At 65.1% G+C, this 25464-nt stretch overlaps 6 protein-coding genes across 6 annotated transcripts; 4 read left to right on the top strand and 2 right to left on the bottom strand.

The window, feature by feature from the left end:
• Positions 1-3876: 3876 nt before the first annotated feature.
• Positions 3877-6073, top strand: EMIHUDRAFT_104544 (hypothetical protein; the record flags this gene model as incomplete). The annotated part of the gene is made up of 2 exons (XM_005764243.1): positions 3877-4153; positions 4305-6073. 2 exons carry the CDS (start codon positions 3877-3879, stop codon positions 6071-6073), a joined length of 2046 nt encoding a protein of 681 aa, XP_005764300.1.
• A 474-nt stretch (positions 6074-6547) lies between these two features.
• On the bottom strand, positions 6548-7432 carry EMIHUDRAFT_452331 (hypothetical protein). The gene is made up of 3 exons (XM_005764242.1): positions 7252-7432; positions 6866-7171; positions 6548-6797 (listed from the first exon to the last, which is right to left on the bottom strand). Exons 1-3 carry the CDS (start codon positions 7297-7299, stop codon positions 6687-6689), a joined length of 465 nt encoding a protein of 154 aa, XP_005764299.1. The 5' UTR covers positions 7300-7432; the 3' UTR covers positions 6548-6686.
• Positions 7433-9792: 2360 nt separating this feature from the next.
• EMIHUDRAFT_631936 (hypothetical protein) lies at positions 9793-12903 on the top strand. Its single transcript, XM_005764314.1, has 7 exons — positions 9793-9996; positions 10203-10323; positions 10687-10776; positions 10995-11520; positions 11594-11809; positions 11954-12038; positions 12287-12903. The coding sequence occupies exons 1-7, from the start codon at positions 9854-9856 to the stop codon at positions 12615-12617; spliced, it is 1512 nt and encodes a 503-aa protein (XP_005764371.1). The 5' UTR covers positions 9793-9853; the 3' UTR covers positions 12618-12903.
• A 3775-nt stretch (positions 12904-16678) lies between these two features.
• EMIHUDRAFT_104542 (hypothetical protein) lies at positions 16679-18308 on the bottom strand (the record flags this gene model as incomplete). Its single annotated transcript, XM_005764241.1, has 2 exons — positions 16679-16953; positions 17030-18308. 2 exons carry the CDS (start codon positions 18306-18308, stop codon positions 16679-16681), a joined length of 1554 nt encoding a protein of 517 aa, XP_005764298.1.
• A 501-nt stretch (positions 18309-18809) lies between these two features.
• Positions 18810-20115, top strand: EMIHUDRAFT_452329 (hypothetical protein; the record flags this gene model as incomplete). Its single annotated transcript, XM_005764240.1, has 6 exons — positions 18810-18946; positions 19017-19449; positions 19527-19643; positions 19716-19800; positions 19996-20035; positions 20104-20115. Coding segments are annotated over exons 1-6 (765 nt in total), but the record flags the coding sequence as incomplete, so codon positions are not given.
• A 214-nt stretch (positions 20116-20329) lies between these two features.
• On the top strand, positions 20330-22250 carry EMIHUDRAFT_214220 (hypothetical protein; the record flags this gene model as incomplete). Its single annotated transcript, XM_005764239.1, has 6 exons — positions 20330-20422; positions 20627-20683; positions 20912-20944; positions 21459-21647; positions 21831-21974; positions 22071-22250. 6 exons carry the CDS (start codon positions 20330-20332, stop codon positions 22248-22250), a joined length of 696 nt encoding a protein of 231 aa, XP_005764296.1.
• Between the last annotated feature and the right edge of the window lie 3214 nt (positions 22251-25464).

The raw sequence follows: 25464 nt of genomic DNA, 5'->3' as shown, positions 1-25464 counted from the left end.
CCGGCGATGGTGCGCGACACGCGACAGACACTACTCTCCTTGTGGGGGTAGTACGCCTTGATAAGCGAGGAGAAGCAGACAAGCACGCTCACGGCGGTGGCGTCCAGCACCGTCTACGTGCTCGGGCGCGAAGCCATCCAGAGGCTGACCCGCGAGGACCCCTTCGCCTTGTGGGTGCTCGCGCGGATCGCCATCGGCCACCTGGGTGGCCGATGCTTCCACCCCATGAACCGGGTCTGGGAGACCCGCAGCTTGCCCATCTGAGAGTGTTTGCGCTCGTCGTGTTTAGGGTGTCGAGTCCTCACCCCCCCCCCCCCCTCTCGTCTGCACTCCCTTTTTAGATACACAGTATATCTATCACAATTCACATCTGCGTCCTTTTTTGTTCAATTACCCCCAGCGCAGCAGCTTGCCTTTATCTAGGTATGACTCCCTCCTCAGGTCGAGACACGTCGTCCCCTGAAGGCAGTATCGCGACCGGTCGGTGCACGACGTCGCCCCCTGAACGCCGCACTTAGATCTATTGTAGTCAAACGTCGGCGGCTCACACGCGCACATCACAACAGGCGCCGTGAGCGGCACTTTTCGGAAAGCGATCAGCTCTGTGATCAAGAGAGCGAAGGTTGAAAAGCCATTTGGCACGCGGCTCATGCCCACCAACGCATCCGCCATCGAAAGTAGAAAAACATCGCGCACGGCGGAAGCCTCAGTCAGGTTGCCGTGATCTCTCGTGGCGACCTGCTGCGCGTCGTCAGCCGCCACTTCAGTGGCAGCATGCTCGCTTTGTACGATGCCACACTGCGGGAACCCAGCTCTCTGCAGGACCCGCAGCATGACACGCCTGATCGCCAAAGGCTCCTCGTCTCCCGCAAGCAGCACAGTGCACGAGTTACGACCGGCGAGGCCGTCCGAGAGCAGCCGGCGCGTGGCGGAGATGAAGGAAGCGTCGGACAGCGCGGATTCGGCGTCGTCTAGGTAGGTTCGCAGGTGCACCGCCAGCCAAAATTCGTCGGCTTGCTTCCTGCCCAGGCTCCTCTGCCCGCCGGAGCCCTCGCGAGCACGCTCGCAAAGACCGGCGGCGCCCGTGCTGAACCTGCTGCACAGTGCGCGAGCAGTCGGCGTGGCAACCGTCTCGTTGTCAAAGGTGAAGAGGGTGTGGAAGAGTGCTCCATACGCGGCGCCGGTGCCAAAGGCAAAGAGGGTGGCAACTCGGGAGGCGGCTGGGCCGACCCATCGGTGTGCCACGGCTGCCATCAGCGCGGCGATGGGCTGGTAGTTTGCATATCGCGACGGGTCAAATCGCATCACATTGCTGCTGCTATTGGCGAGGGTGGCCGGTCTCGACCACTCACAGAGGGAGAGAGCGCTGGTAGAGAGCGCTGGCTGAGACCCCGCACCAGAGCCGGCCGATGTCGCGCCAGTGCGCACAAGCGGTTTCCACACAAGCTCACGACTGCCGATGGCAACCTGGGACCAGTTCTTGGTCGCCCGCTTGGACCCCTTTTTCGCCTGTTCTCGAGTGAGCAGCCATCCCCTCCGATGCAAATACTTTGAGCATGAGGCGTTGACGTCGCCACTCCAGAGGAGCCAACGCCTTTCAAGCAGGGCAAGCGCGAACGCGTTCGTGAACTGATGCAAGTTGTTCCCAATGCGGTGCGGGCAATTGTAGCTTGCGAGTAGGACACGAGTGCCTGGGTCGGCGGCCGCGGCGGCCCACTGCTCGGCCGAGTGTGCGGCGGTATAGCTGTGAATCAGCTCGAGGGTGGCTGCTAGGGAGGTCGGCGAGGACACCATTAAGGGGGCGAGTGATTATATCGGAGTTATCGCCCCGGCGCGAGGAGATTGGCAACTTTCTCAAGTTAGAGCCTGTGCAGCTTGAGCACTTGAGCACTGGATAGGGTCGATTCCGCATGGTACGGGACCCCTCGATCGACTCGCCCTCCCTCGCTGGCGTGCTCACTGGGGGGGGTCATAACAAACACGGTACAGGATCGAGGTGCACGCCGCTGACTGAGGGACCCCAGAGGGTAGATCGAGCGGTGTCGTCCCCCCTCTCCATCATCTCACTGGGAGACGTCGGCGGTGATGGCGGTGTGACCGATCGAGCTACAAGAGGAGCATGTGCAGCTGTAGCCTTCGTGTTGCGATGCTTCCTGGCGAGGGAGTGCTGCACATGCCCGAGTGCCAATTTGGCTACTACGGGTAGGGTTGCGTTGTCCTATCTAATCCGTCCGTCCTGGACGTGCGTTGGCGCGTGCATATCCCTTCCGTGGTGCTTGCGAGACGCCTCGCGACTACCGCGCTCCGGCATCCTTGCGTGTCCCTGCTCGACTGTCCGGTCCCGGGCCATGCGGAATCGACCCCATCCCAGTGCAACAGCGCAACAACTGTCCTGGTCCTGTGCGTGGTCTTGCTGGGGCCCGGCGGTGGTCTGTTTGTGTAGAGTTGGCAGGGGTTCGGCGGGCGCTTGCTTGCACGCCGCCCGACAGCAGTCATGGTTGTAGAAGGGGGCCAAGGCTTCGATCCAACAACAGTGGAGCTCCAGATCACCGTGCGACGCCTCGACGGCAAGCTAGGTGCCGCCCTGCCATCGTACCCTTCCTCTGCCCAAGGCACAGCGCTAGCCACTCTTGCGAGCTAACCGCCGTCTGCTTGAACTCTCTGTTAGGATTTGGGGTGGACAAGAACAATGTTGTCGTCGATCTGGAGCGCAAATTCCCTAACGGCGAGACCCAGCCCGCTTTCCTGGTTGCGAATTTCTTGCGCCAGCATGCGCCCACAAGTCCCGATGGATGGCAGGCGCGGCTGCACGCGATGGACTGCTCAAGCTCGGCGACCAGGTGGTGGCAGTGGACGGAAGGCTACTCGGTGGACGAAACATGTCGCAAGAGGCGCGAAGGGGGGAACGGCGGGTGTTGTAAGTGGCAGGATGGACCTCACTGCCGCCGGCCGGTATGGCGGTGCTTCTAGGTGGACCCGGACGAAGATCTCCACCTCCTCACCGTGCTGCGCCGCGACCCCACCCTCCGCGCTAGCCTCGACCGGCTGCCCGAGGCGCGATGTAACGGTCCGCGAGACTTGTTGGAAAATTCGAGGGACGCCGATCCACCCCCCACCTTCCCCCTAGGCCCATCCCGCCACCGAGCCGGGCGCGTTGCTCCACCTGCTCCGGGCGGTGATCGATCGAGAGAGCGGGCGCGCTAGTGCCCACTGCCAGCGCCGCTTGACCCACGACGACCACCGAGTGCTGTGCCATTGCGCCTCAGGGAGTCACTCGGCGTAGAGATGACAGCGTCCAACGTGGTCAAGGGGCTGCTGGAGGAGGGTCCTGCATACCGATGCGGCATCATGCTTCTCGACGTGGTGGTGGGGGTCAACGGCACTGGGCTTGGCATGCGGCGAGTAGTGGACGTGATCGGCGCCGCCGGGACTCCCCTTGCCTTCACACTGGTGCGGAGACTCCTTCTAGACACTGCCCCTGCACCCCCCCTTCTGATGCTTTTTAAGACACCCGAGGTTGCTGTCCCACACCCTTGTTGTGCCTTGACCTGCGACCAGCCCCGTTCCTCAGGTTCGCGTGGAGGAGCGCGAGGAGTTGTGGGAGGACGACATCATCGACCACCCTAGCCACACGCCCTACTTGCAGACGCCCGTGATGGCGCCGCCGCCCACCATGCTGCTGATCGAGGGCGAGTCGTACCAGCTTCTCGACCCCGACGGGCCTCCGCCCGATTTCGCGGCAGGCAAACTTGCTACACACATATCCCCGGGCCCTTGATCCAGCGCGAAGAGGTCGGGGCGTCTCAACCCACTCACGGCTCCGACCACCGCCAGAACGCTCCCAGAACGTACACGGCCCGTCGTCTCGCAGTTGCTATGCGCGACAAGGCCCGCGCAACGGTGCGGCAGACGGACGGACGCGACATCGACGCGTGCGCGCGGGCAATGCGAGAGGCCAAGTTTTGGAGGATGCTCTCACGGCCCACGGTGGACCGCTGCGAAAGCATCCTCGGCTTCTTTGGCCAGCAGCTCGTGGCGGGCTCGCTGTACACAGTGACCGAGCCATGGGTGGGCAATCTTGCCGCTATCTCGGCAGCGCAGCCGGACAAGATGACGCCACCCACCGTCCGAGGCATCGCCATCGACCTTTTTCGTGGGCTTGCGCACATGCACACCGTCTGCAAGCTCGTCCACTGCAACCTCAGACTCGACAAGCTCGTGCTCTGCGCCGGAGGCACGCAGCAACACGGCAGCCCAGGCATCCACCCTACAATACGCTCAGAAGCCCCGGAGCATGCCCCTAGGCGCGTGGAAGATTTACGGCATGAGCTCCGTCGCACGCCTTACGGGAGTCCGAGTGTCCGTCGCGGCGGCGCTCGACGCGGCAGGCGGGAAACGCGTGCCCTACGCCGCGCTTGCCCCCGAGCTCGCCCTGCCGGAAGGTGAGGCGCAGGTCGGCACGCCGGTCGACCTCTGGTCTGCGGGTTTGCTGCTCGCCCGACTCCTCAAGGGGACCGAGCCCTCCTTCACCCAGCCGACGGAGCTGCCTCTTCCGACGGAGCTGCGGGGAGGCAGCGATTTATGTGGCGGGATGTTGTGCGATGCGGTGGCGCTCTGCCTCGAGACGCAGCCGCAAAATCGGCCCACGGCGGAGGAGCTGGCTGCCTACCTCTCCAATGGCACCACCGAGCAGAGCGGTGACTTTGCGGACCTGAGGCTGCACGTGCAGGTGCGGCGCGACGCGAAGGGCCTCGGCGTGGGGGTGACGAGCTCCAACGTCATCCAAAGCTTGTCTGCCGGCCACGTGCTCCAGGTTGGCGACCAGATCCTCGGGGTGGATGGGGAGCGCCTGGCCGGGCGGCACCTGTCGCAGGTTCTCGCGTCCAGCCAGGCGGTCTACGACTTTGAGGTGATGCGCAGCGACCACGTGGTGGGCATGACCCTCCGCAAGGTCCCGCCCGATCACCCCATCTTGCGACCGCGCGCACGGATCGACTTGCTGCGAGTGGATTTGGTGCGTGACTCTGCTGGGCTCGGACTCGACCTCAGCCCGTCCAATGTGGTGCGCGACATCAGCCGCGGTGGGGCTTCGGAGCGGACCGGGCTGCTACAGCCGGGCGATGTCATCATCGCCGTCGACGACGAGCCGCTCGGAGCAAAGAGCGTGGCAGAGGCGCACATCAGCCACGGCCCCGAGACGTCGCTCACCATCCTTCGCGCCGAACCGCTGCGCGTTTCCTCTATCTCCCTCGCTCCGCCGCCTTTCCTGCGGCTGCACCTCGAGAGTGATGCCTCGAGCACCGCCCGCTCCTCTCCCGCCCCCGAGCTAGACCCGCCGCCGGCGACTCTGCCGACGTCAACAGCGACGGCCGCACGGGAGCCGGCCACGACGCCCCCGCCTACGCTCGGGCCGACGCGCGCACTTCCTCCCATCGTGATCCTACCGACAGCACCTCGCGGGGCGGGGAGTGCGGGCGGCGGGCCCGACCTGCCCGGCGGCGGGACGGGCCCAACCGACTCGGAGCTCCTCGACTTCTTCCTCGAGCTCCAGGGCTTTGACCGCATATCAATCCTCTCGATGTACCAGAGCAACAAGGCGTCCGCAAAGGCGGCGCTCTGCGCGGCCGAGGCGGAGGCGGAGAGCCGTCGCAGCGAACTCGGCCTGCCTCCGCTGGCGGGCCGGGCTACCGAGGCCCCAACGCTTTCTCCGCCCCGGTCGTCAAATGGGGGCGTCGGCGGAGGGGGCGGCGCCAGCGAGTCGGGTTCGCTACCCAAGTCGGGCGGGCTCTCGCACCTCCTGCGGCTCCCGGTGGACAACGACTTCGAGCCGGCGCCGCTCGAGGAGCAAGAGGGCGAGGCGGCTGCGGCCGAGGCGGAGGCAGGGGAGGAGCCACTGGCATTGCGCATCCAGCGGCTATTGGCGCAGTCCAGCGACCAGCTCGAGAGCCCCGCGACCGAGCTCACCTCTGGCGAAGCGGAGGCGGCGGCGGGTGCCACGGGGACACCAGTCTTGGCCAACGCGGTGGCCGCGAGTGGCTCGCTGAGCGCCGACGCGTCGGAGCAGCGCTTTTGAGGGGGCGGGAGGCGAGGGGGGAGCAGCTGCGACGGGGTGTTTTGGAGGGGAAGAGAGCGGCGCCGCTCGCCCGGCTACTGCCCCGAGAGTTACAGCTCACACGCGTCACGCCCCAAAGCGCGCGCCGGGCCTGCAGGATCGCACTCCCCGGAGGGCGGGGGATTTGAGTAGTGCCACTCGCCCTAAGCAGAGCATTTTCTTAAACGAAAAGCGCGCGCTCTCCTAGAGCCGTAGCCCAAGGTCAGCTCTCAACTAAGAAAGCTACACCGCAACATGAACAACAGTCTCAAGCGTTCTCCCACAGACGAAAACTCTCCTCGGACAGGCCCAAAACAAGCAAGCTGTGTGAATGCCGTAGGTAGCTGTGTGAATGCCGCTCTCTCTCTCGCCCGACTGGCTCCAACTGCAGCCCCTTGGAGTGTGAAGGCTTCTTAGCCCTCCGGTCTACTGCAGCCCCTTGGAGTGTGAAGATCCGCAGGACTGGAGCGAAAAAAAGCAAGCGAGTGCTCCGACTGGCTGTGGCTCGGCGAGCCACACAGACACAAAACTCTCTCACCAACCCTCTCACAAACTCTCTGCACCACAGACGTTTACGCTCCTCGCACGCCCGTCGTCAGACGCTGTACAGGCGTTTCAGCATCTTGTGCTCGCAGACCGCGTTATTTCTTCCCGGTGGGGGGCTCGCCGTGCTGCAGTAAGCCGCATACATTGCTTTGAAGGCAGCCTGCAGGAGGAGGGCCGGGCGGCATCGGCGTGGCGTCGTGTGCGCGCGCAGCCGGGAGGTTGGCCTACATGCGAAGGGAGGGAGAGACCGGCGCGCGCCTTGGTCTCGGACGTCATCTTCTTGCGCTCGTCCGGAGGCATGGCTTTCATCTTCGCCTGTCGCAGGAGGGAGGAGAGTGCGATGGTGCGAAGTGGAGCCGCGGCCGCGGCGCGGAGAGATAGTCGGAGCCAGAGGCGATTGTGCGGTGCGAAAGAGAGCAGCGGGGCGTGCGGCGCGGTGCTGGAGAGGGCGCCGCCGGCCTGCCTCTCGATCAGCATCTTCTTCTTCTCCTCCAGTGTCTTGGTCTTGCGCATCTCCTTGAGGAACAAATGTGTCTGCGGCGAGAGCACGGTCGCGCGGGATCGGTGAGTAGGCGCTGCTGTTGCTCCTAGGTTGTGGGCCTGCCCGATCGCACCTTGCATGGAGTCAAGTCGGCATGGGTAGGGCAGTACGAGCTGAGCATAAGCTCTCTCAGCTTTCCGATTTTCAAAGGCTCTCTCTCGCCGCTCGGTGAACTCGGGGTCCCCTCGGCCGGAGCAGCAACGACCCTGGAGACTGCCAGGCACGCAAGAAAGAGGCGGGCGAGCGACGGCGCCATACTGAATCCCCAGTAAGATCGTAAACCGCCGTGAGGATCGGCTTTCTTTTACCTCAGACGCTGTTCGAAGGAGAATTTTGCGCGACACCGCGTCAACAACACCGCGTCAACAGGGTTACGGCGCTCCTTCCTGTGCTCGCGACGTACGGAGAGTCCAGAGAGATTTGTGTTTGTTGATTGACGTACGCCCGCGCTGCGGTGCCGGCGCACGGCGCGCACCAAGTTCAAGCTGGAGTTGATCGTTGCTTCCCTTTCGCGAGGCGGTGCGATCGCCGGAGCGGGGCGTTCTGCAGTTAAGGAAGGGTAGACCCGGTACACGGAACTAACCCTCGGAGACCCGTGTAGCGTGTTTACTTTACGGCCCTTTCCCTGCGAACGCGCACCCCCCCAGGGCTAGGGCTCTCTAGCCCGTAACCCGATCCCGATCATCCGGCCCGCTGGGTGCGCTTCTTAGGACTTAGCTCCCCGGCCCTGGATGTGAGGCTGATGACCGCACTCCAACGTCCAAGTGCTCCAAAGAGGCCTCGGTCTCCCCTCTGCCCGTACGTGCGACTTTCGCTAACTAACTCCCTCGTAGCTCGTCTCACTTACTCACTTGAGCACGTTTGGCCCTAACTCGACACAAAAACAAATTGCGTGTTCGAGTGTTTGATATTGCTGAAAATCTCTCTCTTCTCTCTCTAACTGGAGGCTTTGACCTCTCAAAAGAAAGAAAGAAAGAAAGAAAAAAGACAGCCCAAGGGAGGGATGGGAGGACGGCACGCCGCCACCACACAGGATTTTAAGGAGAGGGGAGTGTGGTGGTGCTAGCCGTCGCCCACCCTTGGGCGTCTGCCTCTTCCACTTCCTATCTCCTCCTCTCTTCGCAGTCCCTCGCCGATTCTCGCTGCAACCTTCATGCCACCTCGCGGTCCACGTCCCACTCTCGTCGTTCTTTCTCCTGTCGCTTCAAGCCTTCATCCTCTGTCGCGTCGCTCTCCCCTGCCTCGGTCTGCGACGCCGCCGCCGCCTGCCACTCCCTTGCTCTCGCGGCTTCTCCCGCCTCTGACTCGGCGCAGCTCCGCTCTCCTCGCAGCGTATTTTGGCCCCTCGAGTTTATCGAGCTCTCCTCGCGCAAGGACGACTCTACTTCTGAAAAACAATGTGTGAGTGTTGAGTTTTTTTACCTTTGATTCTCTGCTGCTTGATTCTTACGTCCTTAACCCGCGAAAAGGCAGGCTAGTACTTGTGTGCTCACACCACTGCACTGTGGGGGGTGCCGAGCCATGTATGTGTGCGTGACGCGTGCGAATTTTTTCTTGCGAGAAGGCGCTTGGCACCTTGGGCTTGGCTCGCGGCGGCCGGCGCTCCTTCCCGCTGTGCTCGCGACGTGCCCCGCGCTGCGCGTCGCCAGGTCGCGATCTACGTGCCGGCGCACCAAGTCCAAGCTGGAGTTGATCGTTGCTTCCCTTTCGCGAGGCGGTGCGATTGCCGGAGGCCTTGGTCTCCCCTCTGCCCGTACGTGCGACTTTCGCAACTCCCCAGGTCGTCTCACTCACTCACTTGACAAAACAAAACACTTGAGCACGTTTGGGACGTTTATCACGTTTGGAGAGAGAGAGAGAGATTTTCTCTTCCATTTCTCTTCCACGTTTGGTGGCCCTAACTCGACACAAAAACAAAGTGCGTGTTAGAGTTGTTTGATATTGCTGAAACTCTCTCTCTAGCTCGAGGCTTTGATTCTTGTCCTTGTTGGTTTTCAAAAATATCTCTCTTGTTCTCTCTTGTGTCTTGATTCTTACGTCATTCACCCGCCAAAAGCTAAGGAACAACTCTCTCCCTCCCACAAAAGGAAGGCAGGTGTGCACTCGTGCTAGTACTTGTGTGCTCACACCACTGCACTGTGGGGGGTGCTGCCGAGCCATGTATGTGCGTGACGTACTACGGAGCACTTGGAGCACTTGGAGTGCATGCAGTCAGCAACCGCACATCCAGGGCCGGGGGGCTAAGAAGCACACCCAGCGGGCCAGATGATTGGCATCGGGGTACGTGGCAGTGAGCGTGAGTGAGTGAGTCACACACACTCATGCAGAATTCGTTTCCTCGGTGAGCCGGTGTGTGTGCCAGTCGCAGTCCGCGCCAGTCTGCACCCTTGTCGTGCCAGTGTGCTGTGAAAGCGGCGTTAACGAGAATTCTTTCCGGCTTCGAAAATTCTTTCCCTCTTAACGGAGTCGCTTAGGCGGCTCCGGTGGTGAGCCGGTAAAGAAAGAAAGAAAACAGACAACCCGTGGAGGGATGGGGCCGGTGTGTGTGCCAGTCCCACCAAGAATTCTTTCCCACCCGAGAAGGCGCTTGGCACCTTGGCCTCTCTGCCGTCGGGGGCTTGTGTGAGGTCTAGTGTGAGGTGCAGGGCCGTCGGTGCTGTGCCCCGCGCGCGACCATGGACGACCTCGTGGTGGAGCCGGCCACCGACCGTTTCGGCTTCCTGGTCCCGGCTGGCACGCCGCTGCCGGCGGCAGAGCAGCGCGAGGCGCTCGTGCGAGAGAACCGGAGGCTCGTCAAATGGGCGGCGATGCGTGGCAGGCGCCGCGAGCCCTCGACCCGGCCCTCGCACGCCCTCGCCTCACCTGCGCGCGCCTCAGAGCTGCGCACCGCGCGACCGCGCCGCCGCCGCCGCCACCGCCGCCGCCGCCGCAGCGCACCGCGCCACCGCTATACTGCTGTCACTCGCGCACCCGCCAGCCAGCCGGCCGGCGCCTCTACCCACACACGCCCACGTCCGACTGCAGTGACGAGTACGCAGCGCTGAGCCCGGAGCGGCGCGGCTCGCTGAGCGCGGCGCGGGCGGCGCAGCTCGAGCGGCGCGTGTACAAGGGCGTGCCGGACGCGGTCCGAGGCCTCGTGTGGCAGGAAGCCCACGCAAGCCTCTCCGCACCTCCGCCGCACGCACGCGCACACACGCGCGCACAAAAACGCACACGACACACACGCACGCGCCACACACACACGACACACACACACACACACACACACACACACACACACACGAACACACACACGCACGCACGCACGCACGCACGCATGCACGCACGCACGCACGCACGCACGCACGCACGCACGCACGCACACACACACACACACACACACACACACACACACACACACACACACACACACACACACACACACACACACACACACACACACACACACACACACACACACACCTCAGCTCCCTCAATCGACGCCGCCTCCGTGCCCGCTGCCCGCCAGGCGCTGGGCGGGTCGCAAGGCTGGGAGGGGCACCGGTACCACGAGCTGCGCACGCAGGCCCTCTCCGACAGCAGCGGGCTCGACCCAGCGGCGCGCCGATGAGCACACCGCACCGCGGGGAGGGACACACCGCTTGGCGCGATGGACAGCACAGCACCGTGCCGCGGGGAGGGAAGGCACCCGCAGCGTGCCGCCGCGCCTCTCTCCACCGCTCCGCCCGTGCCCGTCCTCGCGCGCCGGGGGGGCGCGACGCGGTCGAAGCTTCGAGCCGAGAGGAGCCGAGAGGAGCCGAGATCGCCCGAGATTAGGTGGTCGACCAGATCGAGCTCGACCTCCACCGCACCTTTCCGACAAATGTGCTCTGGCTGCCGCCCCGCCCGCCGGCGCCCGTGGACCGCGTCGTGGCGAGCCTCGAGGCGATGGTGGAGGCCAGCGGCGGCGGAGGCGAGGGCGGCGGAGGCGGCGAGAGCGGAGGCGGCGAGAGCGGAGGCGGCGGCGAGAGCGGAGGCGGCGGCGAGAGCGGGAGCGGTTCCGGCGCGGCGGCGGCGGGCGGTCTCGCCACGGGCGACGCGTCTGCGGCGGTGGCGGCGGAGGGCGGGGCGTTGAGCGGGGCGGCGGACGTGGGTGCCGCGGGGGCGGCGGTCGAGGGGGAGGGGGAGGGGGAGGAGGACGAGGCGGAGGAGGAGAGCGAGCTGCTCGAGGAGCTGTCGGCGAGGAGCGACGCGTCGGGCGCGTCGGCCGTCTCCACCGCCACCTCCTCCGCCGTCTCGTCTGCCCCGAGCGGCGCTCTGTCTGACTTGTCGCTCGACCGGTACCCGGCGGGCACTCCTCCCGGCGCCTCGCTGCTGCGAGTGCTGCTGCTCATGTCCGGGACACGTCCTTGACATGTCTCGGACATGTCCCACAGGCGTCGAGCGGCTGCGAGTGCTGCTGCGCATGTACGCAGTCCTCGACCCGGAGGCGGCCTACTGCCAGTCGATGAACTTCGTCTGCGGCACGCTGCTCATGTACGCGCCTCCCGAGGTCGCCTTCCGTGTCTTTGCGCACCTGATGGGCCCGCTCGGTTTCCGGCGTATGTACTTGCCCGGCCTGCCGCTGCTCATGGACTGCCTCGACGAACTCGGCGAGCAGCGGGAGAGCCGAGACCGTCCGAGATCGTCACAGATCGTCCGAGATCGTCCGAGATGACCCTGCGAGCAGCGGGCGGAGGCCGCCGTCCCAGCGCCGCGCGGGGCGTCCGCTCACGGCATCTGTTCACGCGGGGCAGGCGAGCAGTTGGCAAGGCAGCTCCCAAGGCTGGACCGCCACCTGCAGACGTTCGGGGTGGGGCCGTCCCTCTTCGCAACGCAGTGGTCCGCACACACCGCCACGCAACTCTCTCTCTCTCTCTCTCTCTCTCTCTCTCTCTCTCTCTCTCTCTCTCTCTCTCTCTCTCTCTCTCTCTCTCTCTCTCTCTCTCTCTCTCTCTCTCTCTCTCTCTCTCTCTCTCTCTCTCTCTCTCTCTCTCTCTCTCTCTCTCTCTCTCTCTCTCCAACCCTCTCTCTCCCGGCCCCGCGGCAGCCGCGCGCCGCCGTGACCGCCTCCGCGCCCCGCGGCTCAGGTTCATGACCTTCGGCCTCGACCAGTTCCCCTTCGGCATGGCCCTCCGGCTGCTCGACCTGCTCTTCTACGAGCGGACAGTGATGCCCCTCTTCCGCCTCGCGCTCGCGCTGCTCAAAAAGCGCCAGCGCGCCCTCCTCGCGATCCGAGACTCGACCGAGATGATGACGGCGCTGCGCAGGCTGCCACTCTCCATCAGCGACGACAAAATCGAGGCCTTCTTCTCGCGCGACGTGGCGGCGCAGAAGCCAAAGCTCAGCCGGCCCCACATCCTCTCGCCTCCGGCGGTCGCCGGCAACGGCGGCGCGGACCCCTTTCCCGCACAGGCCTGATGCCCCGGGAGTGGGCTAGGCCGAGGGTTTGGCAGAGCGGACAGGGCGAGGGGGCGCGTCCCGCTGCGGCGAGCTGGCGAGAGGAGCGCGGGCCGGCGCGGCCGAGATGCCACGGCGAACCTGCGGCCACGTCTCTGCGCGGAGCTTTGAAAGAGGTAGTGGTCTTGAGACCTGAGACGGCGCGGACGCAAAACCGAAACGCAAGACAGAAGGTAGCCGGAAGACGATTTTTCTTGATCTTGGGGTTGGCCTTGCCCTTGGGCACAGTACGTGCTTTACGACGGACATACACCATCGTACAACAGTCAACACCTTGGCGGGGGGCGGGGGGGTGGGGGGGGGCGGCAGCTGGCGATACTGACGTACGGGCATTGAAGTTTGAACCGCAACCCCCCGCAACCCCCCGCAAAGCTGATCTGACAAGCTTCCATACAGCCGATTGCCGTAACGGAACATACACAGCATAGTCGGCACTGTTACACATGTTGTACATGTTACATGTACAACATGACATGTACAGCCCGCGGTGTTTTTCAACACCACACTCAAGACCAGGCAGAGAATGAACGCGTCAGAGCGACGCAGCCAGGCGAGTCAGGCCAGCTGCTATTCTCGGCAAGGGCACATGCATCGGCGAGCCATATTGACCGTCGACCGGCACAAGCCAGTGCATCAGCGAGAGGTCCTGCGACTGGGTCCAGTACATCGCATACCCAAGTGAAAGCATGCCCACGGGGTAGAGCTCATGCGTTGGCTACCATGCTCGTCGCTGCTGCCACCCTCAACGTGCGATTGCACCGCGTGCGACCACAGCGCGGGCAAGAAGAGCGCCTCTCCCGCACGCAGCCGGGCGATGAGTGCGTGCTCGCGGAGCGCGGAGCGCAGCGCCGCATCCGGCGCCGCCGCCGCAGCCTCGTCGTCGTCGTCGTCGTCGTCGTCGTCTGAGGCGAAGACGTCGACCGTGGCGTGGTTCTCAATCGGCGCGTCTCCCGTGGCGTACGTGCCTGAGAAGACGCCGTCGTCAAAGGCGTAGCGCCGCTCAGCATACGGCGCAAACAGGCCGAAGCCCTCGCGGCTTGCACGGAGCTCTGTGCCGGCACACAGGAAGAGCCGTGCTGCAAGAAGAGCTCGATGGGGAGCGAGAACCGTCAGAGGTGCTCACCCAGGTAGGTTTGTGATTCGGAAGTCCACCCTGATGCGGTCAGTTCCCCCCCCAGGTTTGACCGCGCAGCTCGCAAGACTCGTCGAGCACTCCCAGCCTCTCTGCGCCTCTCATGCTGCCGCGGCGCCTGCGGGAAGTTCAGTCTTTCCGGAAGATATCGTCGAGTTTTGAAAGCTGCGCGGTCAAACCTGGGGGGAAATAAGAGCGTCCATCGCCGCAACGCTCAACGCCACGGCGCTTCAGTGCTCACACAAATTACTCCCGCAGAGTACATGCGGCAACTATGGGCCGTTCCGGTTCTGGTCGGGCGAAGCAATATCCTACCGCGATGCGCTCGTCAAGGAGGGCAAGCGCGCGTACGCAGGCTGCACCGAAGCCAAGGGCGGTGGTGCGGAGGCGCGTAAGGGGTGCAACGCTCTGCGTACGTGCATGGGCAAGTGCCCGTGGCTCTATGACTCGATAATGATCTTCACTCGCGCCGCAGTCGACGGGAGCAACTTGGCCGCTGCTCCACCTCAGCCCACGGCGCATGAGGTGCAGGAGAGGTTGCGCGCCGGGTTCGACATGGAGCGGCGGCGCCTCGACGAGCTGCTAGAGGGCGTCGCCGCCCTGAAGCAGCGGCTGCTGACGCAGGCGGCGGCGCGGGCCAGGCGGAACCGGGCGGTTGGCGTAGCCGAGCAGCAACGGCTAGAGAGGATCGAGCTGCCTAGCCCCCTCGCGGAGACTTTGTAAGCTGATACCTGTCCTTCCTCGCGAATGAAGATTCGTCGAGAAGGGGGTACGTTCAACTACGACGGGGTCGGGTAGTACAAGTGATCTGTGATCTGTGAGGGTCGGCCCTCGGCCCGCGGGCAGATTTTGTACCGAGGCGGCACCCCAGGGCGGTGCCCGCAGGTCGTCGAACCTTTCTAAGACAGCATTGTCGAAACAATCATCAATTTGACAAATTGTCCCTGGGCGCGAGAGGGTGGTGGAGAGGCGGTCTGTGGCGGCGCGCAAACCGTAACCCACTGGGTGTGCAAGTCCGAAGTCGCCTGCAGAGCAACTGTACGGCAGCGCGTTTTAACTTTTAAAACCGCGCCGTATAAAAGCTTGTTCGAACTATGTATTGCGCAACTGTACTCTACGGCAGCGTTATAACCGCGCCATATAAGCTAAAAAAATTGTTCCAGTCTTAGCAAGCAAAAAGGAGCACACACCACTCAGCAAGTCCGCACCAGCGACTGCCACTCGCCTAACCATGCCTCGTCACAAGTGCCCTCCCAATCGCGCCCAGGCACACACGCTCCGCCTGTTCTCACCCAAACACTCTGTCACACCCTTGCCTCCCTGCCAGAGCGAGCTAGATTCTCCCCGCCTCCCTCCCGCCTCTGCCGCGCGCCTTCTATGGACGTCCAGTGCAGCACCTAGGGGGAGAGAGGGGGTTTGCCCTGGTAGCGAGGTGGCGAGGTCGCGCACTGCAAACCCAGTGTGAGGAGTGGGGGAGCTGGGACAGGGCATGTACGCCTCTGATCTGTCATGGTCTAGTGGCCGATAGGATCCTCCCTTAGGCAACGATGGCGGGTCGGGAGAGGCCCGACTTCATAGCCCGCCACTTACTGCCAGCCTCTCTGACTGCCCAGGGTCTCACCACGATGCCGCCCGAGTAGGGGGGTAAGGTGTGTAGAGTGCGGCTCTGTACTGAACCTCTCTCTGTGTGGATCCCACCTGAGCCCACTCGCGGTGCGAAGGCTCCTAATGCGGCAACTGAGCCCGCAAGGGTAGGGCACTCAGGGAGAGGTTATGTTGGATAATATGTTGTGTTGTGGCGTACTGCTGTGCAGCTGGCGCAGCGAGCCCTGCCCCGGCTCGTCGTCGGGTGGTGCCTGTAACAGCTGAGGCAGGGAGACTGCCTGTGAGTAGCGCAGCTGCGCGGTCGCCCGAGGATTGGGATGACTGGGTGGAGAGACTGGTACGACCGTACCTGGGTATGGCGAAGGCTGGTGGCTAGGGTTAGCTGGGCGCGCACGGCGAGTCCAGTCACATTGCCGCCCCGCAACAGCGATATGAGTGGTCTCTCAGTGCGCGCTCTGCGTCCCTAGAACGTAGCGTGGCGTTGGTGCTGAAGCAGTAAAATGGTACTATATGAGGCGGTGAAGCGCATTCGTCGTCAATTTTGCAAGCCCGGGCTTGCAAAGCCGTTCGAAGCGCCTGATTCGAGCGAGTGGAGGCAGGTTCGAGACCTGGTGGGGGGGTTTGGGGGGGTCGCCCGTCGCCCATCGGACCATCAAGGGATCCATCAAATCCGTCGAATCTGTCGACATCTGTCGACAGCTGGCGCGGCTGGTGCCGGCCGCTGCGCCAGAATTTTTTTGTGCTGAGCACAGGGTTGGTTGTGCCGGGCCGCCCCCGCGAGAGAAACTCGTCAGTAAAACTCTCGGGCGGCCCGGCTGTCTGAGGCTGGCACGCAGTGGCAAAAGCCCGCGGCTCGTCGCCAAGGAGTTACGAAGTTTTTTTCCCATATAAGCTTGTTCGAACTATGTTCGAGCCGGGGCCCGGTCGGCCCCAGCGCCCGGCGGCCCGGGCATCTCTGTCAAGCCACGTATTTGGTCAAATGCGCATGCGGCATGGACGTACACAACCGTATAGCCGACCGCGCGCGCGCCGTCCTGGCGCACGCGCGCGCGCGCGCGCGCGCGTGTGTGTGTGTGTGTGATTGTGTGTCTCGTGTGAGTGTGTGTCTCACTCTCAATCACTCACTCACTCACACTTGCGCACGCGCTCCTCTTCGTGCACAGCCAGCCGCTCCGCTGCAAGACAGCTCGCGTATTAGGAGTACAGCTCGTGCCATGCTCGCGCTCTCTGATGACCACGAGCCAGCGTCGTGCTCCGTGGCCCCACAGCGCACAAGCCACGCTGCTCACGTCACCTGGCTGGAGCGTCGAGTGCGGCTCCGCTTTGGCGCGGGCTCGGCGCTTCCGCTTGCCTCGCCGCGCTCGCCCGTCGCCGCCACGACCATCGCCGCGATCTGCAAGTCCCTCTCCTCGTACTCCTCGATGCGCCGCTTGAGCGCGCGGTTGGGGAAGAGGGTCCGCTCGAGCGGCTGCCGCGTCAAGGGGCTGAGGCCGTCGCCGCGGAGCACGCGTTCGATGGCGGCGCGCTCGTACGAGTTGCCGTCCGAGGCCACCACCGGGTCTGCGCGCGGCGTGAGGCAGGAAGATAGGCATGGCCAAGACGGGACGGACGGGGAGGAGAGCGAGGGGGCGCGCACCGCGCATCTGCTCGAGCGTCAGCGGGCAGTTGAACTCCTCGGGCGGCGGCAGCGCGCCCAGCCCAAACGACTCGCGCCGCGCGCGCCGCTCCGCCTCGCCGTTGATCTCCGCGACCCGGCCGCGCGCCCGCTCGAGCGCGGCGGCCGCCACCGCCACGGCCGCGGCCTGCTCGATGGCGCGCTCGAGCGCCGCCACGTCGGTGCCCGCCTCCGCCGCCTCCAGCCGGGCGGTGGCCGCGTTGACGAGTGCAGCGTGCAAGTCTTCGAAGGCGGCGGTGTCGGCGTGGGCGCTGGCGACGGCCGACAGCACCGCGTCGAAGTGCTCCATTTCTTTCAACGTGTCCGCCGCAGTCTCCGCCACGCCCGAAGCCGCCCCACCCGCCAGCAGCGCCACGAGCGACGGGATGCCGCCCGCCTCGCGAATGGCGTCTCTGTTGACGTCGCAATCGATTGCCAGGTTCGCCAGCGCACCCACCGCGTTCTCCGCCGCCCCTGACTCTGTCCCGACCGCCAGCAGCGCCACGAGCTGCGGGATTGCACCCGCCTCGCGAATGGCGTCGCAGGTGGCCGTGTTCCCGGATGCCATGTTGCACAGCACACCCGCCGCGTTCTCCGCCGTCTTGGACTCCGCCCCGCCCGCCAGCATCGCCACGAGCGGCGGGATGGCTCCCGCCTCACGGATAGCAGCGTGAGCTCCATCATTTCTCGACAGGCCCAACAGCGCGCCCGCTGCGTTCTCCGCCGTCTTGGACTCCACCCCGCCCGCTAGCAGCGCCACGAGCTGCGGGATGGCTCCCGCCTCGCGGATGGCGTCGCTGTTGACGTCGCAACCGATCACCATGTTCCACAGCGCGGCCGCCGCGTTCTCCGCCGCGCCTGACTCCACCCCGCCCGCCAGCAGCGCCACGAGCGGCGGGATGCCGCCCGCCTCGCGGATCGCTTCTTTGTTGGCCGACGTGGCCGCCACATTAAACAGCGCGCCCGCCGCATCCTCCGCGGCCACTGACTCCGCCCCGCCCGCAAGCAGCGCCACGAGCGGTGGGATGCCACCCGCCTCACGGATGATGTTGTGACTGTTTTCGGCTACTCCAGCTGGTTCAGAGAGGTAAGAGAGGGCGCTCGCCGCCGCCGCCGCCGTGGCCGGCGCTGCCAACGGGGATATCAGACTAGCGATGGCCTGCGGCCACGCCTCGCTGCTCGCGTACGTCTCGGCGAGGGCGCCCAGCTCCTCCACCGTCTGATTGAGCCGGCTGAGCGCGGCGGCCACTGGATCCGCCATGTACGTAAGAACACCACGAGCGCCTCCGCCGCCCAACCCAACCTCTCCGACGATGACGCGCGAATCCCCGCGATTTCTTCTTGTGTCGGACGCTACTGGCACATAGAAAAGAGTGTAACCAAAGAATTAAACGCGTGCGCACCTTCCGCTCCTCACCTCACTTGCCAACAACATACCTAAAACCTCACTGGCCGCAACATGCGAGGGGCCGAGCTGTAAGGGTTTGGACCATCCACGTGTTATTCAAAGCAAGAAGACGCACACACTGCGGAAATTCGCACTCACCCCCCACTGTCGCCAGACTGTGAGAGGCTATAGGGGAGGAGGGTGGGAGACCATAGCTCCCGCGAGCCGCGTTCCCGTCGGGCTCCATGTCGCCGAGGAGGGTTTTTGGACAGTCCTCCGCGGTGACTTGGGGCGATTGGAGCAGCAAATGGAGCTCGCAATCAAAGAAGAAAACAGTACCGCGCCCGCCCATCGCCACGTGTACGGCGCCCCCCTCGGATATCCCCACAGTCCCTCCACGGCTTTGTTGTGCTGCTTTGAAGCTGGACCTGCCATGAAGTTCGTGTCCGTGCTCGGCGGCGCCGAGCCCGCCTCCTTCTCTGAGGCGGTGCTCAATGGCTGGGCGCCCGACGGCGTCGCCAGCGGCACGCGCGGGGACTCATCCACGCGCTCACTCCGGAACGCCGACTCGTGGCACGATAGGCGGCATGTACTGGCCGGCGGCTGTCGAACCGGTCTCGCCGAGGACACTCTCTGCGTGGGAATCGCTGTCCTACCCGCGGCTGTGTGAGGAGGTGCTCAAGCGCTTCATCGCTGCCGACGACCCCGACGTCACTCCGCTCGACCTGGCCGGCATTGTCTCGGCCGCGTTTTCCTCGTTTGGCGACGCGGAGGTGGTCTCGCTCCGGCCGCTCTCGGACGAGCTGCACGTGGCCGAACTGTGGCACGGCCCGACGCTCGCCTTCAAGGACCTCGGCATGTCCGTCCTCGGGCGCACGCTCAGCCACCTGCTGCGGCGGCGGCGCCAGCGGCTCACGCTGCTGGTGGGCACCTCCGGCGACACCGGCTCGTCGGCGATGGAGGCGGTGCGCGGCCTCGAGGGGATCGAGATCCTCGTGCTCTACCCGCTGCAGGGGTGCCCGTCCACCTCGCCCGCGCTGCAATCTATGCAATCTCATGCAATCTCGCGCAATCTCGCGCAATCTCGTGTAGGTGCTCGTCCATCTCGCCCGTGCAGGAGCTGCAGATGACGTCTGTCGCCCGGGCAGCGAGCAACGTGCACCTGATCGGCGTGGAGGGGAGCAGCGACGACCTCGACGTGCCGCTCGAGCGCGCCTTTCCCTTCGCCACGGCCTGGTGAGTTGTTTGTCACGAGGTGGTGAGGAGTTGAGTGTTCGTTAGGCGCGCCTTTCGCGACGCCGCGTTCAAGCGGGCCCACAGGCTCGGCTCGGTCAACTCGGTCAACGTCGTGCGGCTTCTCGTGCAGGTCGTGCAATCTCGGACAATCTCGGACAATCTCGGGCGCATCTCGGTCAATCTCGGGCGCATCTCGGGCGCATCTCGGCGCATCTCGGGTAAGCGCATCATGGGCGCGTCTCGGGCGCATCTCGGGCGCATCTCGGGCGCATCTCGGGCGCATCTCGGGCGCATCTCGGGCGCATCTCGGGCGCATCTCGTGCAGGTGGTGCACTACTTCTACGCCTACCTCCGCCTGCCGGAGGGCTCGATACCACACCACCCACGGGACCGAACCCACCCTGGATTCGAGACTCTGGAGGTATGGGAGTAGGCGACCTCCGCCCGCCGGAGGGCTCGAGCGAGCGCCGCGCGCGCGTCGCCGTGCCGTGCGGCGCAGGTGGGCTCGTTGCCGCGGGTCGGGGTGATCTCGGGTGATCTCGGGGTGATCTCGTGTGATCTCGGGGTGATCTCGTGTGATTTCGGCTGTGATCTCGGCTGTGATCTCGGCTGTGATCTCGGCAGGTGGACACCTTGCCGCGGGCCTTCTCGCGCAGCAGATGGGGCTTCCAATCACGCTGCTCGCCGCCACGAACGCAAACGACGCGCTGCACCGGCTCCTCGCCACGGGCGAGCTGCGGGCGCACGGCACAGTCTCACAGACCGCGTGGGGGGGGGAGAACATCCAGGCGCGAGATCACCCGAGATCACCCGAGATCACCCGAGATCACCCGAGAGTGCGCAGTCCGCCCTCGAGGGACATCCAGGCGCCGCACAACGTATGGCGCCACGTTCTCGCCACACCTCGCCATATCTCTAGGTGCCGTACGAGACCGTCCGAGATTGTCCGAGATTAGGTGCCGTACAACGTGTGGCGCCTGCTGTTTGTGGCGAGCGGCGGCGACGCCGCGGCGGTCCGCGGCTGGCAGGCGCACACACCGCCGTCCGTTGAGCTCTCACTCAAAAGCACAACCCCGCGCCCAGATCACGCGCACGGACAGTCGAAGAACGGACAGGCATGCAGAGGTCGACTAGTCAGACAGGCAACGCCGAGTCCCTCGGAAGGCCAGCGCGATGCCCGCCTCTCACTCTCTGTAAAGTAGACAACGGGGGCGGGGGCACGCACACTGCAGCACACTCAGGGCGAGGGACTCCAGCACAACTCCACGCCGCCAGTCTAGCACGCACGCACGCACGCACGCAAGACGGCCGAAAGACTGTTCAATCTCTGCCAGATCAACGTGTGCCGTTGGGAAGGCCACTGAGACCACATGATGCCCGTGGTGCCGATCCAAGTCCACTCTCGCCACATCTCGCCACATCTCTCCACATCTCGCCACATCTCTCCACATCTCGCCACATCTCGCCACATCTCGCCACATCTCGCCACATCTCGCCACATCTCGCCACATCTCGCCACATCTCGCCACATCTCGCCACATCTCTCCACATCTCGCCACATCTCGCCACATCTCGCCACATCTCTCCACATCTCGCCACATCTCTCCACATCTCTCCACATCTCGCCACATCTCGCCACATCTCGCCACATCTCGCCACATCTCGCCACGTCTCCAGGTCAGCACCCACGCGAGGGCTAAGCCCACTCTCAGTACACCGGCATGTCGCACCGCGCGCTGGCGCGGCCAGGGCATGTCCACGACACGTCCATGCCGCGTCCCGTCTCAGGCGGATTTTGGTGCGGGCGGGCTGACGCTGCCGCCGCGCGTGCGCGAGTGGCTGCGCGTGCGGGTCGCCAGCGCCGCCGTCGACGACGCGCTCACGCTGCGCACGATGCTCGAGACGCACCAGCGCTGCGGCTACCTCCTCGACCCACACACCGCTGTCGGTGTCGCTGCCGCGCAGATCGCCGCCGGCGTGGGCGCCGCCCTCTCCTCTCCCCCCTCTCGCTCCTCTCCCCCCTCCCCCCTCCCCCCTCCCCCCTCTCCCCTCCCCCCTCTCCCCTCCCCCCTCTCCCCTCTCCCCTCTCCCCTCTCCCCTCTCCTCCTTCCTCCCCGCCGGCCCCTACGGAACAGCCTCAACGCCCCCCGCCGTGCAGAGGAGGAGAGCTGCGCCGCCCGCGTGCCGACACTATGCCTCGGCTGCGCGCACCCGATCAAGTTCTTGCCGACCGTCGCCGCTGCCTTTGGCTGCAGCGCGTCGCGCGCCCTCGCGTTGGCGAGCGGCCCGGCGGGCCACCGCTGCGTCGAGGCTAGTAGTAGTATTGAGAGTGCGAGGACTGCACGCGCGCCGCCTGCCGCAGCGCACACGTGACGCACGCGCACCGAAGCACGTGCGCAGGCGGTCGGGCAGCTGGCGCAGCAGGCAAAGCAGGGCTACCCGGCGGCTGGGTGGGTGCCCCCGGGCTGTTGCGCGGTGTTGCGCAAAGGGGAGGCGTGGCAGGCGGAGTGGACCGCCGCCGTGCGGGCAAAGGTGGAGGAGCTGTCGGCGGCGGCGGCAGCGCTGAGGAGCCGGCTGTAGTTGTAGACCGCACCTTCGAATGATTCGGGTCTATAATATTGCGATCCACAAAATCAAACTAGCAAAACAAGCGACTGGCGGGCGTTGAGGGAGGAAGAATGTGAATGAAGCTCAGTGAAAAACGCACTTGGAGCACACGCAACGCATAAAAAGTTTCTGCTTTCTCCACTTCTTTCTCCGCGCCGGGGCGAGCCCAGAACCTCCATGCCGCGGTAGCCGGGCGCGTCGGAAGAAACGGCGCCCCGTGGTGAAGGGGTGGATCAAGTCAGGATCGAAGACGGCGGAGCTTGGAAGTGGCGGCACATTTACGGTACAACCTTGGCGAGAAGAGCGCGGAGAAGCTGCAGAAGCGTTGGCCGACCTGTGGCGAGCTTGCAGAGGCGCAGCCAGAGGCTCTACGCGACCTCCACGAGGAGGAGTTGCGCGGCAAGGTGAGCGTGAAGAACCTGCTCGGGCTTCGTGACGCGCTTCGCACGCGCTTTAGCCTGGCCGGGTGTGGCGAGGACGAGGGCGCGGCAGCGGCCGAAGGGGAGGGCGGAGAGGGGGAGGGGGAGGGGGAGGGGGAGGGGGAGGGGGAGGAGGAGGGGGAGGGGGAGGAGGAGGGGGAGGAGGAGGAGGAGGAGGGGGAGGAGGAGGAGGAGGGGGAGGAGGAGGAGGGGGAGGAGGAGGAGGAGGAGGGGGAGGGGGAGGAGGAGGAGGAGGAGGAGGAGCGGAGGAGGAGGAGGAGGAGTGTGCGGAGTCAGAGCGGAGTCAGAGCGGGAGGAGGTGCACGCGCGACGCGCCTGAGTCCGAGATCGACTTCTCCTGGCTGGAGCGCTGCCGCCTCACAGCCTCAAGCCGCTCTGCGATCAGAAGGGCCTGAATGTGGGGTGGGGCAACTCGGAGGCGCTGGCGAAGCGGCTGCGCGCCAGCGGCGGCCTGAGCGGGGGGCAGCTCAAGGGGCTGTGCGATGCTCCAGAGGTCGGAGTCCCATCATACGGCACCAAGGCGGAGATCGCGCGGCGCATCGGCGCCAAGCTGGCAACTGACCGCCTGCATAGCTCGCGGCCTTAGTATCAAGCATTCAGTGACGACCTGATCGTACGGCCAGTAGGAAGGTGTCCTTCCAGCGCGTGCACGCTTCTGACGCAATGCGCGTCACAAACTGCCTCGGATTGGCTGCTGGCACTCTCGAGGCTATGCCTACACAGCATCGCGCGCATGGGCAGTCAAGAGGGACCATGCACCTTCTCAGGACAGCGCCGGTGCCTCTCTCTTGGACCGGCAAACGTGGTGGTCTCGTGTCACCGATGTGGGACCAGTGCGGCATCGCGCCATCGACAGCTCTGGACTGCGCCTCACCACTGACCGGGAAGGCCGCCAAGTGGGTCAGCACCGGTCGCACATTGTGGCAGCAGTCAGCAGCGCATGTCTGATAGCTAGAGCAGCAGCGTCAGGGTCGCAGGGTCGGATCGTGTCAAGCCTCTCGCCCGGCCGGCCGTGTGCAGACGTCGGCCTGTCTGCTGTCTGGAGTGATCTGTCGGCGGTCGATAAGCTGATGAACCTCGGCGTCCTGGTGCAGCGCGACCGGGAGGCGCCCCCTGTCTCTGTCTCCGACGCGCCTATGAATCTCGAGGCGGAGGAGGGGATCGACGACCCGCCCTCCCCCGGCTCGGTGACGGCCAACTCCCTCATTGAGGAGCTCGCTGCGGCGTGCGGCGACGTGCTGGAGAACTCGGGGTGGACGGCGGACAGGTGCAGGTCGAGATCAAGCTCACCTCGCCCGGGCGCGCCCGCTCACCCCGGTCGGCTCGCTGCCGGACACGCCTATTTCCAACTTTATCTCGCGCGTCGTCCGCACGCCGCCATGAATGTGTACGAGGGGCTGCTTTTGCTGCTGTACATGCTGGCCTGCCTTTATTTATTCGTAGAAGTAGCGAACCGAATCGTGTGTGTATGGGCGCTCCCCGCCTGGAAGAAATTCCGGGCCGTCGGCGGCTCTCAAGCTTCTCCACCGTTTTCTCCAGAGCCTCGATGCGCTTGCTGGCCTCGGTTAGCTCGCCAATGGTCCATATTTTGAGTTTGATAAACCCTTCCTCGAGCATTTCTCGATGCGCTGGCAGACCGCTGGTATGGGGTAGACAACGCCCTCCTCTGGCGGCTCGAGTGTCGGTAGTTCCTTAGCTGTAGCGACCGACAGCGACGCTACGTTGTTGGCGATCTTGAAGTTGTAGCGCAGCTGCGCCGCCAGCGCGTCGACCTTGGTCCTTGCTGTTGTTGATCGTCAGCCGCTTCTCGACCTCGAGCGCCCGCACTGTGCGGAGTCCCATTTGGGGCGGCCATTCGCGGTCCAGTGTGGGGTTCTTGCTCACCGCGAATTCTTTTTCCTTCGCGGCAACGCGATGGCGGCAAGGCCTCTTTGCGCGCCCGCCCTCGCCACGCCGAAGACCAACCGACGTCGGACCGCGGTGAGACCGCGCCGCCCCCCGCGCCCGCCCGCGCCCGCAGCGTGAACACATACGCGCGTCCCTCGCCGCACGGAAACATACGCGCCAGCCGCGCAGCAGCCTCACATGCAGCGCCGACCGCATGCTCGCGCCCTGGGCCGCCGACGACCCGGTCGGGCGGGCTGCGCGGCCGCCGCACATCACCAGGCAGGCGCGCGACCACCCGCAGCACGCCGCAGCCCACCGCGCAGCCCTGCCAGCCAAGCCTGCGCCTCCCAGCTGCACAAACAGGGCGCACAACAGAGCACAGCGCACAGCACACACCGGCGGCGCGCGCGCAGCACACACAGACGCGCGCGCGACCGCAGCACGCACACGTACACAGCACGCGCGCGTCGCACGCCAGCGCAGCGCCGCACACAGAGCACACTTGCCCACATCAGCAGCAGCCAGCCTGCCACAATCCTCATCTCACACACGCGCGCACACACTCCCCCCTACCGGCGCACGCATTGGGCGTCGCCGAGAGCTCCCAAAGCTGACTTGTGTGGCTGCTTGCGCTGCCCTCGCTCGACGCGGCAGCACAGCGAGGGTCCAGCGCCGCCATCAAGGCTCGTGTCCGTGCGATGCCTTCCTGGAGAGCCAGCCGCGCCTGCTGGGCCCCCCCGTCGTCTGAAAATCGCGAGCGGTGCGCCGGCCCGGCTCGAGGGAGGCCCCACGAGCGGGACTCTCGCGCCCGAAGACGCCGCCCCTGGCGAGGCCTGCCAAGCCGCTGCGGAGCATTGACC

The sequence above is a fragment of the Emiliania huxleyi genome (genome assembly GCF_000372725.1).
Source record: "Emiliania huxleyi CCMP1516 unplaced genomic scaffold EMIHUscaffold_60, whole genome shotgun sequence".
Lineage (NCBI taxonomy): Eukaryota > Haptophyta > Isochrysidales > Noelaerhabdaceae > Emiliania > Emiliania huxleyi.
This window is presented reverse-complemented; position numbering and strand designations above follow the sequence as displayed.

Coding starts and splice junctions, on each gene's coding strand:
- EMIHUDRAFT_452331 (XM_005764242.1), bottom strand. CDS start 7,299: ATGCTCAGCTCGTACTGCCCTACCCATGCCGACTTGACTCCATGCAAG. Junction 7,172..7,251: donor CCGACTTGACTCCATGCAAG/GTGCGATCGGGC, acceptor CTCTCGCCGCAG/ACACATTTGTTCCTCAAGGA. Junction 6,798..6,865: donor GTCTCTCCCTCCCTTCGCAT/GTAGGCCAACCT, acceptor CTCCTCCTGCAG/GCTGCCTTCAAAGCAATGTA.
- EMIHUDRAFT_631936 (XM_005764314.1), top strand. CDS start 9,854: ATGGACGACCTCGTGGTGGAGCCGGCCACCGACCGTTTCGGCTTCCTG. Junction 9,997..10,202: donor TGGGCGGCGATGCGTGGCAG/GCGCCGCGAGCC, acceptor GTCCGACTGCAG/TGACGAGTACGCAGCGCTGA. Junction 10,777..10,994: donor GCAGCGGGCTCGACCCAGCG/GCGCGCCGATGA, acceptor GCCCGAGATTAG/GTGGTCGACCAGATCGAGCT.